Consider the following 17,953-nt stretch of genomic DNA (forward strand, 5'->3'; position numbering starts at 1 on the left):
AGAGGGTTTAAGGGGTGCTGACTCGGGTAGGTCTCCCCGTCGGGCTCTAGAGAGCGCTGCTTCTCCGCCTCTGCGGCCGCGGAGCAAAGCGAAAGTTATTCAGCGGCTGCCAGCCTGCTCCTGCCCCGGGTTGGGGGGCCTCGGATTGGGGTGTCGGCTCACCCCGGGCCGGGCCACGCGATCCACGCAGGGCGACAGAAGTCCCTTTAGATGCTGCCATCCAGGCCGGTGGGGAAGGGCGGGAAACTGGGCAAGGTCCTCCTCCCCCCACGGGCCAGAGGCTGATGCCCGGGGTCCCGGGGCCTCCCTGGGAGCACCCCGCCGCGGGGGCGGGCAGAGCCGGCCCGGCAGCTGGGCAAAGGCGAGGGTCCCGAGGCCGGCCCGGAGGACCTGCCCGAGAGCAGGCTCGGAGCGCGGGGCCGGGCAAGGAGGCGGGGGTTCGCGGGGCGCAGCGCCAGCCCGGCCGGCGGGGCTGCCGGAGGAGAGGAGAGGCGCTGGCGGGGCGGCCTCGGGAGGGGCCGGGCCTGCAGGGGCTGGGCGGAGGGCGGGCGGGTGGCAGGGGGAGGCGCCGGCCCCGGAGCCGCGGAGCCGCCAGACGCGTCGGGCTCGGCAGCGCGCCGGGCAGCGGAGCGGCTCCTGCGCCTCGTGGTGCGCCCGGCTCGCCCGCCCGCCCGGCTCGGCCCCAGGCCGGGGGCGCCGGACCCCAGCCCCGAGCCCAGCCCCGCCTGCCCGCCGACGTCGGGGCCCCCCAGCGCCCGCGGGCCACGGAGAGCGCGCGCCGGCGGCCCCGCGCACCATGGGGCGCTGCTCCCCGGCCGCCGGCCCGGCCCCCTAGCGCCCCCCGGGCCCCGGCCCCGCGCCCCCTGTGCCCGCGCCCCGGGCCTCGCCGATCTCCCGCCGGCCTCCGGAGCCCCGGCCGCAGGGGCGGGGGGCGGTCCCGGCATGGAGCTCCACGCGCTCTGTGGCTTCCTCTGCTGGCTGCTGCTGCCGCTCTCCCTGCTAGCGGGTGAGTCCTGGGACCCGGGGAGGGTCCCGGGCCGGGGGACCCTACAGTGGGGGGGGGGGGGCGCTTCCAGCCCAAGCAAGTGAAACAAAGGCTTCTGGAACCCCACAGTGTATCAGCCTCTTAGGGGAGAGCCCGAGCTTCTCCCAGCCCGAGGACTTACAGTGCAGCGGGGCGCAGAGCCTCCCCTGGGCCTCCCCTCCGCCCGCCCCCCCCGGCTCCGCACCCCGCTAAGGGCAATCCTGAGTCAGAAACCAAAACGCGGCGGGGGGCCCCAGAAGCGAAGTGCCTGCGGAGCCTCTGCCTGGACGGCAGCCCTCCCTCTCTCAGCAGCCCCCTCCTCGGGGAGGGCTCAGATCTCCCGTGATGGGGAGGGGGCGGCTCCGGTGCCCCCGGGAAGGCTCCGGAGGGGGCTGCACTTTCGGGGGATTCCCGAATGTTCGGCATCCCAGAATTGCGCCTGTGGGGTCCCCAGTTCCCACCCCTCGGGGGAGCCTCCAGGGCTCTTGGGGTGGGGATCTCTGTGGAGACCGGGGAAAGGCTCAGTGGGCGCCCAGTTAGAGGGTAGGTGCACTTTCGGGGGAGTTGCAGATCTCTCGCATACCAAGGTTGCGACCGTGGGGTCCCCAGTTTACAACCCCCGGGGGTCCCCTAGTTGCTGTCCAGCCAAGGGGGGGCTTGTCCAGGGATCTCTCTGGAGACTGGGGGGGGGGGGTAGGCGCAGTGGGCGCCCAATTAGTATTACGGCGTGTGTGGCCGGGGTGGGGGGGGGGGGCGGGAATCTTCCTTTTCTTTCTCACTCTCCTTTAAAAAACTTGCCAACTTGCATCATTACTTCCTGACCAATCTGGGAGAAGGCGGGTTTCCTGCCTGGAACTGTTTCATTTGGACCCTCCCGTCCAAAACTAACGTCTATTCCCGCGCCTGCTCCTCTCGTCACTAACCCTGCTCCTCCCACCTAGAGCTGGACGTGCAGAGCCGGCGGTGTCCCCTCTTTGGAAAAAAGTTGGGTGTACTCCGGGTCCTCCGGGTCACGGTCCGAGGGGTCCCCTGCTGCTGCAAGCTGGGTTGGGCCGCCAGAGGTGATAAAGGGGGTGGGGTGGCAGTACCCTCTGCGGGACTCGCTCTGCTCAGACTCTCCGTCCTTGGAGGAGGGGATCTAAACTGGCCTTGGGGGGAAAACCCGAGGGTGAGAAAGGTCTCGCGCTCTGACTAAGCAAAGGCGGCATGCCCCTCAAGTCCTCAATCCAGCCCTTTCTCCTATGAGCACTTGCTCACGTAGACGTTGTCCTCAAAAAGACCCCAGGATCTCTGAGTTGTCACTTCTTCCACTCCCCAATTTCTGCCCCTCGTGGGCGATCAGGAAAAAAAAAACCAGTCCTCAGAGGTCTAAACTACCCCCTAGCAGAAATGGAAAACTTCTAGCACCCCATTTCTTGCTAGTGATTTTATAGAGACCGTACCCACCTTGTCCAGTCAAAGGGCTGTTCGATGTCAGAGGCGGACTTGAATTTCTACTCTCCTGATTTCAAAACCAATGCTCTTTCCTAAAGTCTAGTCCTCTCTACCCACTGATCCGTTCTAGGGCTCCTGGATTCCCCCCACCCCAGAAACTCAGTCTCTAAGCAGGACCAAGTTCTGCTAGGAACTTAAGTGGAAATAGTTTAATTTTAACTTTTAAAGAGAAACATTTCTTGACTTTGATGAAGTTGAAATTTGAGGTATTAAAGGAGAGATAGGGAAAGCCTTATCAATACCCCTTAAATCACATCAGCCAATGGGAAAAGACTGTCTTGGATAGCAACCAGAGGAGAATGGGAGAGGGGAGGATTGGAAGATTGATGAGGAAGGATTCTAGCTGAGTGTCCCAGCCTCGACCTCACACAGGGCTACTCTTAGTTTAGTTTATAGGAGAGAAATCTCACCAAGCATGGGAACGTTTTCATAGTGCTGGAAAAAAAAAAAAAAGAATCAATGAAGACCATTGAAAGGGAGGGAGAGGCTTTTAAAACTTTCCTCTGCCTAGTCTTTGGACAGAAGAGCCCTGGCCCAACCCCGGACAACCAAAAAGGCAAATGGGATTGTAAACAGAGCTGTCTTGTTTGCTTCTAAGGGGTAGAAGGTAAAAACAAGTCAGAGGGGGAAAAAAACTGGTCATTTGGAAGTTTTTAACTTGAGGGATAGGAAATAAAGAACTCTTTAAAAAACAAAAACTCGGATGCCTTTATTATGATGGGCTCTGATGAAATTCTGTTTTGAAACAGGAGACTGTCTGACTGCTCTTCTTCAGTTCAAAGTGTTAGAAACTAGGTAGTATTAGACTGCAGAGAGGGATGGAGCATTATGGATAGATGGGACTCGGTACCATAGAGAGAAGCCCTAGATGGCACAATGGATAGAACATTGGACCTAAAGTCAGGAGGAACTGAGTTCAAGTCTGTCTTCCGTCACTTACTAACCTGGGCAAATCACTTAACTCTGATTGCCTCACATTCAGGGCCATCTCCAGTCATCCCAATTCATAACTGACCACTGGATCCAGATGGCTCTGGAGGAGAAAGTGAGGCTGGTGACCTTGGTATCCCCTCATTCAAATCCGATTCAGATGCTTGTCATGGCATCACCTCCCTGTTGTCTTGATTTTGGGGAAGGACAAACATGTTCAAAACTCAAGTGATTCCTACAGTTCCAGGAACTTGGAGCCAGAGGGAGAGGGGAGCAGAGAATTAATTTGGAAGTAATTGTTGGAATAGGAGGGTTCTAAGAACTGGGAGAGATTGGAGGACAAACAACAAAACAAGAAAGGACCCCAGGCTTGTGGAAACACCATCCGGATTGTGGGAGGCAGGGCATCTAAAGCTATAAAGCTGATTTTCTTTCAAATGATGTTGGTGATGATGATGGTGGTGGTTCCCATCTCTATACATTAAGTTTCATTTTCAGAATACTTTTCTCACCAAAACTCTGTGAGGTGGGTCATACCACTATTATTTTCCTAATTTTCCAGATGAAGAAATCGAGACCCCAGAAAGGAAAGAGATTTACCTCATTTTAGATCACCCTCTCTAAATCTCATTTTCTTCAACTGGAAAATGAGGGGATTGCATTCGTTTTTAAAGTTTCCATTCCAATTCTGATGGCCTATGAGTCTGTGATTGGAAGTTCCTACATGATTAATCCTTGCTAAGTACCAGACTTGAGCAAAGGGGTTGAGTAACTGTTCTTGAACCCCAGTTTTTCTAGTTCTCTGGAATCACCACCCCCCAGAAATCCCTGGCCGCTGCAGCACTATGGAAATGAATAACTCATCTGGACTGAGGTTGTCAGAATTTATTAGTCAGAAAATTTGCACTGTATGGGTTTAAGCAATAATTAAGAGTGCAGGTTTGACTCATCTTGGCCCTGTGCCTTCAGTCCCTTGATCCACTCCCTGTAAGGCCTAAGAGCAGGCGGGTGCCACAGCACCTGATACCACTCACTAGAGCTGCTGGCACTCAAGGACACTTGAGAATCAGAAGGAAGAGAGCAATATGGCTCGGAAGACCCATTTGGGAGGCTAATCCCTTGTGAAGTCAGCTGGTTCCAATCCTACCTGGGTAGGATTCTCTCCACCCCCACTAAAACCTGTGACTTTGAACCTATCTTCTGAAATGACGTTTCTCAAGAGGAGCCAGGTTCCCTAAGCTGGGGCTGGCCCCAAAGCCACAATAGCTAGATAGGAAAGATAAACATGCCTAGGTGAGTTAGGTAGAAATACAGTCGTGTTGGGGTGGAGAGGCAAAGTGGTGGTTAAAAAGCAGTTGGCCTTCTTAACATCTGGGGTCAGATACGAATAGGTTGTGAAAAATGCACCTCCTGCCTTTCCGGTGAGGGAATCTGGAGGTGTGTCCCCAGGGGCCTTGCTCGCGTGAAGGCATGGTTCAGTCAGCTGATGTGTCTCCTCCCATCACAGGCAGGTGCGGGGGCAGAGAAACCTTCATCTGTCACTGTCTTTCCATAAGATGGCATTTTCTGTCCTCAAAGGAAGTGACTTCTGTATTTATGTTCTCTTTGGATCCTCACAGAAACCTTAAGGCTTAGAGGGAGGCAGGGTGTTATCACATATTAGAGAAGGGTAAGCAGAGTAACTCAGAGAGGTTTATGTGACTTGACCTAGATCACACAGCACGGTAGTGGTCAGGGAGAGGCTAGTTCTGATACTTCTGTTATTAATAATAGACCGAATTTAGAGAACACTTTAAGATTTACAAAACACTTTATACATTGTCATTCTTCAACTGAGGTAGGTGACGCAAAATTCCCCATTTAACCTATGGGGAACCTAAGGAGTAGGGTGGGGTGTAAGCATTTATCAGGTGCCTACAATATATCACCAGCACAGTATCGAGAGATATTACCTCATTGGATCATCACAACAGCCCTGGGAGATAGGAGTCATTACTATAACAAGTTTACAGTTGAGGAATAATACTAATACTAATACTACTACTAATAAGGTTCATCCTTCATTTTTTAAGAAGACCATATTGAGGAAACTGAGGCAGACAGAGATTAAGTAAATTGTCCACAGTCATACACAGCTAGTAATAATAATAACTTTTATATAGTACCTACTCTATATCCGACACCTGAGCCTCACAACAACCCTGGGAGGCAGATGCTAATTTTAACCCCATTTTTGAGATGAGGATACTGAGACAAGCAGCTATTAAGTGACTAGCACAGAATCACACAGCTAGAACGTACAGGAGGCAGAATTTGAACTGAGGCCTTCCCAACTGCAGACCCACCCCACTACCTAGCTTCCTCTTAGAGAGGTCAGGTTTCCATATTTCTAGTCCAATGTTCTTCACTCACTGAGAGGATTTGATCTCTGACTGAGACCCTTTATAGGTCACCTATAAGAGGTTCTAGCAAGAGGTTCCCCCGTATTGGAGGTGGGAGTAGGGGGGAAGTGTTGTAGAAATAAATGTGGTCTGTGGGTGTTGAAGTCTTACAGGGAAGAACTGAAGGTGTGGGTGGTGGGGGATGGGGGGCAGGTAGAAATGGGACTACCCAAACTGCAAACAGCTTCCTGCAGCATTGTCTTTTGAATCTGGTGACTTTCATTTCCTTTCCTGCAAAATAGAGCAGTCATGTTCCAATTGTGGGTGTCGCCTCACTAAACTTGGAAGGTAGTGTGCTCTAGTGGGATGCTCCTAACATTTGGAATCGTAGAACCTGCACTGGAACCCCGGTTCTGCTCCTTCCAACCTGGGGATCTGGGGCAAGGCATCACCTCTTTGGGCCTCAGTTTTCCAATTTGTAAAATGAAAGATTTAGACTAGAAAACTTCTAAGATCTCTTCCAGCATGACTTTATGATACCAGGATCATCAGATGCATCTTGTTTCATCTTATTTCCATAGATTCATCAATACAATCAAATGGTTAAATAAAATAAAGAACAAAATAATAAACCCCCAAACAAATCACATTTTCTTCAAAGAAAATAAACAGAGATAAATAGCAATAAATTAAAATTGGACAGGTTTTTTTTAAATCAAGCTCCCACACTCTGAGATTATAAAGATGAGAATCAGGGGTGGCTAGGTGGTGCAGTGTGGATAGAGCACTGGCCCTGGAATCAGGAGGACCTGAGTTTAAATCTGACCTCAGACACTTAATAATTACCTAGCTAACCCCATTGCCTTGCAAAAAAAAAAACAAAGCAAAACAAAACAAAACCTAAATTAAAAAAAAATGAGAATCAATGATGTATTCAATACCTGGCTATCATCCACTATTCATCACCTTGCCATATCCCTCCTCCTCTCCCCTCTGGATTGGAGGGCTGAGCCCTGTGCTCCGCCTACAGTTTACCTTTATAGAGGTTGGAGCCTGATCTTTGCCAGTCTACTTTCCATCTACAGCCTTATTTGATTTCAGTTACAAAGTCCAAAATGTCTCCTCACCAGATACTCTCCAAGGTCCCATCTTCCTCACCTCCTTTGCTTCCCAGCTTTCTTTTGTGTGTTGTCTTCTCTTATTAGATTTCATGACAAATAATAGATGCTTAAAAATGTTTTTTGAATTGGAAATACTAGTAAATGATACAACCAATACATAATTATAAGTTATATTGTATAGGAGTGGAAAGATCTAAAGGGGGCAATTACTAGCAGCTGGAGGGTTTAGGGTGGTTATATGGGAGCGAAGCCTGGAGAAGGTATCATCTGACCTGGAACCTAGAGGGAGGATTCTGGAAGACAGACGGATTTAGACCTAGAAATAGCCTGCAAGGCTGTAGAATCTAACCCCTTCCTTTTACAGATAAGGAAACTGAGACCCTTGGAGATTCCCATGATGCATTCAAAGTCTCATAGAATCATGTAAGCATCAGAAGCAGAATTGGAACCCAGGTCCTCTGACTCTGAAGCCAGGGTGTGCTTTCTTTCTCCCACTCTGCCTCCCAAGGGCTTTGTAGCTACATGGAGATCTGGAAGTCCCTATCAGAACTTGGGAGTTTTTGAGTGCCATAAGGGAAGTAATGTAGTGTCACAAAAATGGAAACAGTGGATCAGAGCCAGATTGTGGAGGGAATCAGTCATAAGGAGCTTCTTATTTGCCTCAGTGTCCCTATATATAAGGCAAAAATAGAGCAAGAAGGATGAAAATTTGACTTCAAAGTAAAATTATAATATCTGCTTGTCATTATAATCTGTTTGCATTTAAAGTATATTACACAGATAAGAGGAATCAGAATTATAGTAAAAAAAACCTTTTTTTTAGTTTGCATCAATTGATACCTGTGATCCTAACAGTGTTAACTGGACCAATGTTTTGCTTATTTAGGAACAGATGTTCACACTTATATGTTTCATTCTGCTTTTAAAGTATAATGTTTTTGCTGATTGGTGCCCTTCTGCTCTCTCAAAACCTTTCTTGACAGCAGAGGGAGAGAGGGAGGTCTGCCACCCTGAGTTACCTTCAGATCAGATTAGTTGCCGTTTAACTGAAGTAACTAACAGAAAACCACTTATCATCCTAGCAGCAGAACAGGGGGAACTCTGAGCCTCACAAAGATCAACTTGGTGGCTTCCCTTCCATCTATCCTTCCTGTTCTTCCTCCCTGGCTACATCCTTCCCAACCTTAAAGACCAGTTCAAACTCTGCTGCCTCTTCCAGAAAGTTCTCCCTAACCATGGCAGTCCATGAGCAGCCATCTCACTCACTCTAGCCCCCCTCCTGATCTCTTCTCATTGGCATTTTGGTCATCTTTCAATACCTAGCCTTATCCATGTGTCCATTTGTGGTCAAATAATCCTGACAACTCCAACCGATATCAATATTTCCATCCATAAAAAACAGAATTGGGGGTGACTGTATATGAAATATCAACATTATTCAGCTGGTTTGGGTTTTCCTTCCACACTTACTTCTACCAACTTTTGTGTATTTTAAAAATGTTTCTTTGATTTTCTTCTTTATTTGGCATCATTCTGACTATTCTTACCCACTTTTATCTGATTTTCCTTCTTCTTTTTCTTCACCTTCTCCCCTAAATTAAAGCTCTTCCTTATTACAAAAAGAAGTGTAGTCAAAGAAAACAAATCCATACATTGCTTATTCTGAAAATGTATCTCTCTAACTCAATGATTCATTTTTGTTTGTTTGTTTGTTTGCAGTCTGGTGAAGTCTATGGATCTCTTTCCAGAACTTGTTGAGTCGTGTCTGACTCTTGATGACCCCATTTGGGGTTTCTTTAACAAAGATACTGGAGTGGTTTGTTTCTAGCTCATTTTACAGATGAGGAAACTGAGGCAAACAGAATGAAGTAACTTGTCCAAGGTCATATAGCTAATAAGTGTCTGAGGGCAGATTTCAATTCATCGAGAAGATCTTCCTGATTTTGAGCCCAGTGCTCTATCTACTTTGGCACCTAGTCTCCCCCTCTTCCCAGAATACTACTTTTAAATGCATAAAGTAAGATTCACAGAATTGCAAAGGAAAACAAGTATGTTGAAATATAACCATAGGAATTTTTTTTAAAAGCATCTTGACTGGCCCTGGGTTGAGAACCTCTAATTTTGTCCTATGGTATCAAATCAATGAAATATGGATTACCAAACCTTGTATAATAATCCCATAAAGCTACATATTGACTTAGAAAACATATTAATTAAATTAATTGAATATATTAATATATTATCTATGTTCTGTTGTATTTTTATTTGTTTTTCAAAAAATGTAAATCAGATTACATTTTTTTTTGCAAGGCAAATGGTTAAGTGGCTTGCCCAAGGCCACAGAGGTAATTATTAAGCGTCTGAGCCCGGATTTGAACCCAGGTACTCCTGACTCCAGGGCTGGTGCTCTATCCACTACACCACCTAGCCGCCACAGATTATATTTTAATCTGATTAAGGTCACAGTTGTGAATATGTGGACAATATGGTGTGTTTGACATCTATGATCTAGTCTATCCCTTCTGTCAACAGAAGTCTGTCAACTCATTATCATCAGTCTTTTTTACTATAATTATAATTCCTCTTATATGTGTAAGATACTTTAAATACAAATAATTACAAATAGATATTATAATTTTACTTTGAAGTCAAATTTTCATCCTTCTTGCTCTAATTTTGTCTTTTAGATGAAAAAAAATGCTCATTGACATGGCATCCTTGGAGGTATTCTTAAATTCTGGTGCTTCTAAGAACAAAAGAATCCTAGGATATCTAAGGACACTGAGGTCATTGCATTGATCAGAGTCTTTGTCTTTTGCAGTTCTTTCACAGTAGTGTGGTTGTTGTCTATGTGGTTCTTCTGTTTTTTTTATTTTGTTCTGCATCAATTCACTCAAAACTTCTGTGGTTTCTTGGAAACTGTTGTCCCCTTGATCATTTCTTACATTATACTGTGTTCATGTGTGTGTGGGGGGGTACAGTGTATTTTGTTTTCTCATCTCTTGATGATGTTCAGGATAGTGATTTGTATGGTTTGAGTAGCCCATAAGTTTTATCTCAACTCCTGCCATAGAGGCTGATGATGAATGTAAAACAGAGACATATGTTTTGAGACATTGTCAGTGTGGGAATTTGTTTTGCTGGACATCACGCATATGATGAAGATTTTGGTTTTTGTTTTTTGTTCCACTGGGGAAGGAAAGCCAGAGGGATAGATGGTAAATGCATGTAAAAATAAATAAATAGATTTTTAAAAAGAAAAAGTATTTTGATTGATTTTTAGGAAAAGATCCAGACAGAGGAGGTTGGTCTTAAGCATTTCCAACTCCCTATCGCCTTTGGCACTTGGCAATCTCTGGAGGCCTGACTCTGAGGTCTAGAGGAAGCCGGCTGGCTCATTTCCTTTCTGTTCTCTTCCCTAGGGAGGGTCAGCATCATGTGTGCTTCTCTAGGTCTCTAGGAAAATAGTCTTTTTAGCAGCCAGAAAAACCTTAGGTGTAAGTTTGATGGAAGAGGCAAAGGGCAGGTTTTGTGTTGGAGAGACTTTGGTGTTGTTTTGATATGTTCTCTGAATAGATGGAGGCAGTTTCTCCCAATCTCTGCAACTAGAGATCAGAGGCAGTGACCTGCAACTTCTACTTCAAGTAGGAAAGAGATGCTAAGAATGTAGGAGTTCCTCTCTTGGGCCCAAGGCAAAGAAATTCTCTTCTGACCTTCCAATTGATGCAGCTGATTTCCACCCTTGAAAGATATTGCAGAGCTACCTGGGGAAAAGACTCAGAAGCCTTGAGGGACCCATCTGAGGGTGTGCTTTCATCTACAAGTATTCCCCAGCTTCCCAGTGTTTCATCTGTCAGACATCAAGTCTCCCCTTTGGGAACTCTCCCCTTTGGGGGAACAGGCTAGACCAGGGTCACCACTGGGAGAAGATTCCCACCATGCCTTCCCTAAGGCCTATGGGACTGAAACAGCTGCAGTGTCTGCTCTGGGACCATGGCGTGCAGCACATGGGAGACAATGTCTCCCATAGCCAGGCAGTCTTTCCCTGGTCCCCCAGGGCCATGGAAACACATCTTGGCTTCACAAACATAAGAAAGGGGTCAGATAACCAGTTGTATGTTGCAGAAAAAAGAAGTTTGACAGCATCCAGGTAGAAGACTATGGGATACCACAGAAAGGAATGTGTCTTCTTTTGCATGTTTCTAAGGTTCCCCCCCATCTCCCCCCACTCTAACCCCAGGCTTATACAGCAACAGAATAATTCCACGTGAACTTGCCTCAGTCATAGAAATATGTCTAGACATGTTAGGACATTTCTTTGTTCTTCTCTGAATTAATTCATTTATTCAATGAGGTAGCTGGCTGTGGGACAGAAGTATTTTCTTAACCTCATTTGCCACTAATTGTGTGAACTTGGAAATCATTTTTTCTTTCTGTGTCTGTTTTCTTATCTCTACAGTTAAGAATTTGCACTGGATTCAATTGATCTGCATTTTTTTTTTGGCATGGCAATGGGGTTAAGTGACTTGCCCAAAGCCACACAGCTAAATAATTATTAAGTGTCTGAGGTCAAATTTGAACTCAGATTCTCCTGACTCCAGGGTCAGTGTTCTATCTACTGTACCATCTAGCTGCCCTTAAACTATCTCTTTTAAATGAAGCATCTCATGGTTCTATAATTCCAAGTATTTCCTGGATGCTTCACTATGAATATGGAACTCTTTTTCTCCCCCATTTATTTTGTATTATTTTGTTTTTACTTAAGTATATCTCATCCCTCCTGATGGAAGCAGTTAGGTGAGGGGCACTGGAGAGAATCCTGGACTTGAAGTCTGGGAGAACTGAGTTCAAATCTTGCCTTAGTCACTCACTAGCTGTGAGACCCTAGATGAGACACTCTGAGCCTTAGTTTCCTCATCTGTAAGGAGAGGGCAATAACAGTATCTTTTTCACAAGCTGTTTTGAGCATCAAAGGATATAAAACTGACTTTGTGAACCGTATATTAATTATTCTTATATCTGGAAGGAACTTGTAAGAAAGAGGGTAATTAAATGCTCATCTGAAGGTTCTAGACAGGAGGGTCCATAGTTCAAAGAAGAAGGGTAACAGAAGATAATTGAGGTTTCAGACTTGATAGGAGGGGGCTCAGACTGAGTATAGTATATGTGAGGTTTCTGGAAGAAACTGTTAAGATGGGGAGTGTGTGGGGGACGAAGGGAGTGCTGAGAATGAGGGAGCAGGGAGAGAAGCATTGGATTGGAGTGAGAGTAAGTCATAGGATTTTCTGTTTCCACTACATTGGCTTCTTTGGAAGTCAGGCCAATCTTTAATAGGGAGCTGGTGAAGGTCCTTGAATATGTCCCGGTAAACCTTTTTAGACGGCAGAGTCAGAAGGACAGGAGTTGACATCCAGCTTCAGACACTTGCTGGCTGTGTGACCTTGGGCAAGTCGCTAACCCTGACTGCCTCAAATCCAGGGCCATTTCTAGTCATCCTGATCCATATCTGGCCGCTGGCGCCAGATGGCTCTGGAGGAGAAAGTGAGGCATCGCCTTCCTGATGTTGTCTTCTTCCAAAATGAAGGACAAAAAAAAACAAACCCCAAACCATTACACTTTTTTAGGTAAGGTGACCCTGGTAGCCCCCCGGCCTAAGGCTTCTGTATAATCAGTCAGACTTGCTTTCTCTTCAGGTCCAAAGGTAGCTACTTTGGAAGGGGAGGCCTCATTAGAAATAGAATGGAGTTTGCAAGGACCCCAACACACAGGGGGAGGGAAACTGAGTTGAGGGGCTGGTGATTGGGGTCCTCCTCTGGCCTGACTCTGGACCAGCAGAAGCCCTTTGGGATTAGCCTGAGCTGGCCGGACCTTGGAGGAAGAAGCACTGAGTCACAGAAGTCCCTGGGCCCCGAGCATAGACAGGCCGGGCCGCTCCTCCTGGCCAGTCAGTGCCAGTGGTTCTGGGCTGCCCTCCTGGTACACAAGAGTCCCATGGCCTGGGCTTCTAGCTCTCTCTCCCCCCAGCCCCCAACCTTGCTAGAAAGATTTCTGTTGAATTGTGTGTGTGTGTGTGTGTTGCTAGTTTTAATAGCATAATCATAGGGGGTATTTTTAGTCTCCCTCTAACGGACAGGGCTGGTTTTTGGGCGACTGGCTGTTTACCAGCCTTCGATCTCCAAGCTATTTTTCTCCTTAAGTAAATACAGGCCCAGGCTCCTCCAGGCCTCTGCTGTCCCCCTGCCCCCAGGGCTTGGGCTAAAGCCGGCCAGTGGGCCCCACAGCTGCCTCTTGTGGTTGCTTTTTTAAGAGAACTGGGTGGCTAAAAATGGGCCCAGGGTGTTGGCTTCTGGAGGCCCGGGGAAAGGCAGCACCCCACAGGGAGGGAAGTTGGGGTGGACTGTTTTTCATTCTCCTTATTCCGGGTATTGTCTCCTAAGGAGGTGGTCCCACCATTGGGTGGCCTGTGATCCTGTGGGTTAGGGTGGAGGGGTGGGGGGACGGGCCTGGACACCCACCCCTCACTCCCCACGAAGCTCAGCCTCTGCTAGTGGCTCTCCTTGGCGCTCTCCAGGCCTCATCCTGCCTTGGCCTGTGCGGGGCAGCGGGAGGATTTGTTTTTGTGGCTCTGGTTCTCTGAGAGGCCCTTCCCTCCTCCCCTCGGACCCCCCCCAGCACTGCTCCCTCCTCTCCCCCCCTTTTGTTTAGAAGTTGCCGCTGTTGGATCAACTTCCCAAATTAACCTCCTGTAAAAAAAAAACCTGCTATGTAAACAAATTCCTTCTGCCTGGGCTGGAGGTACCAAAGGAATGTGATTGTGGCCTGCCTCCTCTGCCGCTTTTGTCCAGCCATGCCAAGGGCTGAGTCCACCCAGGTCTCCCCCTCATGGCTTCTCCCGCCTTCTCTCCCTCTCCATCTGGTTCTCTGACCTGCTTGGCCAGATCTGATCTGAGGCCAGAAGGGGCCTGAGAAGTATGTTGGAATCCCTTCATTTACAGATAAGGAGGCTAAGAAACTGTGGTTTGCTCAGTTAGTAAGCAACTGAGGGAAAATTTGAAACAAGTCTTCCTAATTTCCAGTCCACTACCCACTATGCCAAGATAGACGGGCTCTAGAGGCATTTGGTGGGTCATTGGTGGGTAGATGGGACAGGCAAAAGTTTTTAAGCTAGGTGGTGCCGTGGATGGAGCTCCAGGTCTGGAGTCAGGAAGATTCACCTTCCTGAGTTCAGATCCCTTCTCAGACATTTCCCAGCTGTGTGACTCTGGGAAAGTCACTTCTCTCTGTTTACCTCAGTTTCCTGCTCTATAAAATGAGCAAGAGAAGGAAATGGCAAACCATTCTAGTATCTTTTCCAAGATAAACCCAAATGAGGTCACAAAGAGTCAGAGGAGACTGAAAAATGACCAAACAACAACTTTTCATCATACCCCACCTCTTTCTCTCCCCACCCCTATATACAAATTGGTCAAGACTTTGGCCCACGGCCCACACTTGGCCATGAGTACTGAACACAGTCACCAATATTCCATTTTTTAGAATCTTATGACATTGATCCTGTCAACTTGGAGCCCAACTGAAGTCTCACCTTCTCAGTAAAGGGCAAAGTCTTCCCTTGCCACCCTAGCCCTCATTGAACTCTCTCCCCTAGACCCCCATCCTGTACTTCCTTCTGCCTGAAAACACTTAGTAGCTCCATTATTCATTTGGCAGTTATGACCTGCCTTGTTTTGTTATTAACTAAGTGTTTCTTTGAGGATCTTAAAACATAGAATGTAAGAACGGGAAAAAGATCTTGGGAAATGTGAGTGCTGGAAGGGACCTTCGACCACAGAATGTTAGAATGTAGGCATGAGAGCTGCAAGGGCTGTTAGAATCCAGCCAGATGGAATTGGAAAGGATTGCTGCAAGAGGACATCTGAGGCAGTCCCATCATTGGACAGTGGAAGAAACTGAGACCTGGAGAAAGTCACTCACCCAGGGATACCCAGCTAGTGATTGTATAATCCAGTCTCTGTCTTTCCTTCCCCCAAAACCAGAATTCTATCTTCCTTTGGTGTCCAGTACAACACCGGGCCCAGAAATGGATGCCAACGAAGCAAAATTGGTGCTCACTAAAGATTTGTTGACTGGAATTGGGCTGAACTTACCTCTGTCCCTCTCTTTTTGCCTCAATACTGGATATTATTGCTTTTAGTCAATTTTATGTTTTTTGTTTTGTTTTTCATAACAGTGTGTTTGTATTATAGTAGAAATATAATAGATTAAATATGTTATAATGATAATAACAGTAAAGTAATAATAATAATACAATAGAACTAGAGTAGACCTCTCGGGTCTGGGATTAATTCCTGACTACCATTTATAAGTTGAGTGTTCTTGGACCAGTCACTCCAGTACTTCAAGCCTTAGTTTATTCATCTGTAAAATGAGAGAATAATACGATACATAGTGAGGAAAGCTCAGGAAATTGAAAAATATGTTAGAAATGTTAGTTTCATTGTTACCACTACTATAATTGTCTGAATGATGGATCCAATTTATCCCAACAGTGTGATTTCTTGGGGGGGAGGTAATTTAAAAAAAAAAAGAACTTCCAACAGAAGCATAGGACTGGTTGAAATGATTGGCTGTTTTTTTCTCCTTAGCTCTTTTGCAATGGTTTTTTTCCCAGTTTATATTTTTATTATAAAACCAGAGCCAGGACAAGTCACTGACTAATTCTATGGGAGTAAACTGATCCCCAGATGGAAGGAAGTTCTGGGAACACTCACTTGTTGCCACATCATTTGAGCAAAGATAGACATTTATGGAACCCCCCAGGGTGTTCTGCCCTGTCCTGGGTACCAGGGTGAGGTAGAGAGAGAAACACAGAGCACTATCAGATGTAATTAATCCCTGTCCCCCAGAGACTCATCACTCTAGTTGGAGAAGGGAAATGAAAGCTTAAAATAGGTACCTGAGGTCTAGTGAAACTCAGGGACCAGGTGTAAGGAGACCTGGATTCTACTCTTGTTCTGCCACACTCTGGGTAACCTCAGATAAGTCAGCTAAACTCAACTAAATATTTATAAATTACCTAGTATGTGCAAACCACTGGGGACAACAGTCCCTGCCCTTACCATTCCTGTATGGTGTTAGACAAGATCATCTCTAAGGCTGTTCCCACTTCTGACCCTGTGTTTGAGGATCCTTCCTAGCTCCTATATCTGGGGACCATGGATTGCTGTCAGGGGATGTGTGAACTTTGATGGGGAAAATAATTACATCTTACTTTTCAATGACAGCTAATTGAAATGGAGTTTTTCTTTAAATTATTTTTAAAAATTTTATAATTTTGGGGAGGCTAGGTGGTGCATTGGATAGAGCACTGGTCCTGGAGTCAGGAGTACCTGAGTTCAAATCCAGCCTCAGATAACTTAATAATTACCTAGCTGTGTGGCCTTGGGCAAGCCACTTAACCCCATTGCCTTGGAAAAACTAAAAAAAAAATTTATAATTTTATAATTAGGTCATCACCAGCCTGCCAAAAGGGTCTGAGAACCAAAAAGGTAAAGAATCCCTGCTCTAAGGTCTTTTAGGGCATTAATATTATGTGTCCTAGGATCTCACTTGTTTAGTATTCCCAGAGACTCTCCTTCTGAGCTAGCCATCCTCCTCCTCTTCCTCCTTTTTCCCCTCTTCTACTTTTTTCTCCTCTTCCTCCTACTTCTCCTCCTTCTCTTCCTCCTTCTTCCTCTCTTCTTCCATCCCTTCTTTTCCTTCTGTTTCTTCTGTTTCTTTTTCTTCCTCCTCCTACCCCTTCTCATTCCCTCCCTCTTCCTTCTCTTCACTGTCTTCTTCTCATTCCTTTCCTCTCTCCCTCTTCTCTCTACTCCTTTTTTCTTCTCCTCCTTCCCCTTTCTTTCTCTCCTTTTCTTCTTCCTCCTCCTTCTCCCCCCTTTCTTCTTCCTTCTTTCTCCTTCCCCAACCCTGGTCGATCAGGACTTATATGATTAAAATTTTCTGAGGATCTCCTGTTAGTTCAAGAACTGTGGGCTCAGTCCCTGGGTAAGGAGCTCTGTCTGAATCATCCCAGGCAGGGGGAGAACTGATGACCGATGACTGGTGACTCAGAGGATACAATTCTAGCCTGAATGAGGACACATGGCAGAATGAGATGCTGCTATCAGTGGGTAGGAAGTCTGCTGAATATCCCAGGCTGGCTGAGGAAGGAAGTATTCCTTCTCATTGAGGTTTTTCAATGTCCCAAGATGTGGGTGGAAAATTTATTCATTCAAAAAATCCTTGTTCAGTATCTGCTTTGTACAGTGCATTGTGGGGGAAGGTGCATGACCCAATGCAGAACTTTGGGAGAAGGAATAGTTCCAGACTATTTACAAATATTATATCACTTAATAATTTTAAGAGCTGATATTTATATAGCGGTGAAGATCAGACACCATAAACACTAAAAACTTTACAATTATTTTCTCATTTAATTCGCATAACAACCCATTTCAAAATTCATTTCAAAGTTTTATTTTTTTTATTATGAACTTATCAAACATTTTTAAAAATGAATATTTCAATATTTCAAAACAGTGAGCAAAGGGGAGGTTTGTTATGAAACCATAAACTTTTGTTAAGTACAGTTTATTTTTAATTTAACACATTAAATTTAACATGTTAATACTGAAACTGTCCTGCTTGTCTCTGTCCCCTTCAGAACTCCTTTCTTGTCCCTTCTGTGTATTTTTTAAATGTTGCATTTGAACAGTCAAGAGAACAATTTACAAAGTGACCACAACAATGAAAAGGAAGCAGTTTTCCTTCCTTCCTTCTTTCTTTCCCCTCCTCCCATTCTTTCTCTCTCTTCCTTCCTTCCTTTCTTTCTTTTTCTTCCTGCCTTCCTGCTTTCCTTCCTTCCTTTCTTCTTTCTTTCTTTCTTTCTTTCTTTCTTTCTTTCTTTCTTTCTTTCTTTCTTTCTCTTTTAAATTTTTATTTTTTTAAGGCAATGGGGCTAA

The 17,953-nt window shown here is 46.1% G+C and overlaps 1 protein-coding gene across 2 annotated transcripts in view; it reads left to right on the plus strand.

Annotated features, from left to right (window-relative positions):
- The first annotated feature begins 918 nt into the window (after nt 1-918).
- Nucleotides 919-17,953, plus strand: part of PIEZO1 (piezo type mechanosensitive ion channel component 1 (Er blood group)) — a 179,981-nt gene continuing 162,946 nt past the window's right edge. For both annotated transcript variants that reach the window (XM_074201216.1, XM_074201207.1), the window contains exon 1: nt 919-1,006. In XM_074201216.1, the coding sequence (XP_074057317.1) occupies nt 943-1,006 (64 nt within the window). In that variant the 5' untranslated portion in view covers nt 919-942. The remainder of the gene's footprint in view (nt 1,007-17,953) is intronic.

This window comes from Macrotis lagotis, chromosome 1 (genome assembly GCF_037893015.1).
Source record: "Macrotis lagotis isolate mMagLag1 chromosome 1, bilby.v1.9.chrom.fasta, whole genome shotgun sequence".
Lineage (NCBI taxonomy): Eukaryota > Metazoa > Chordata > Mammalia > Peramelemorphia > Peramelidae > Macrotis > Macrotis lagotis.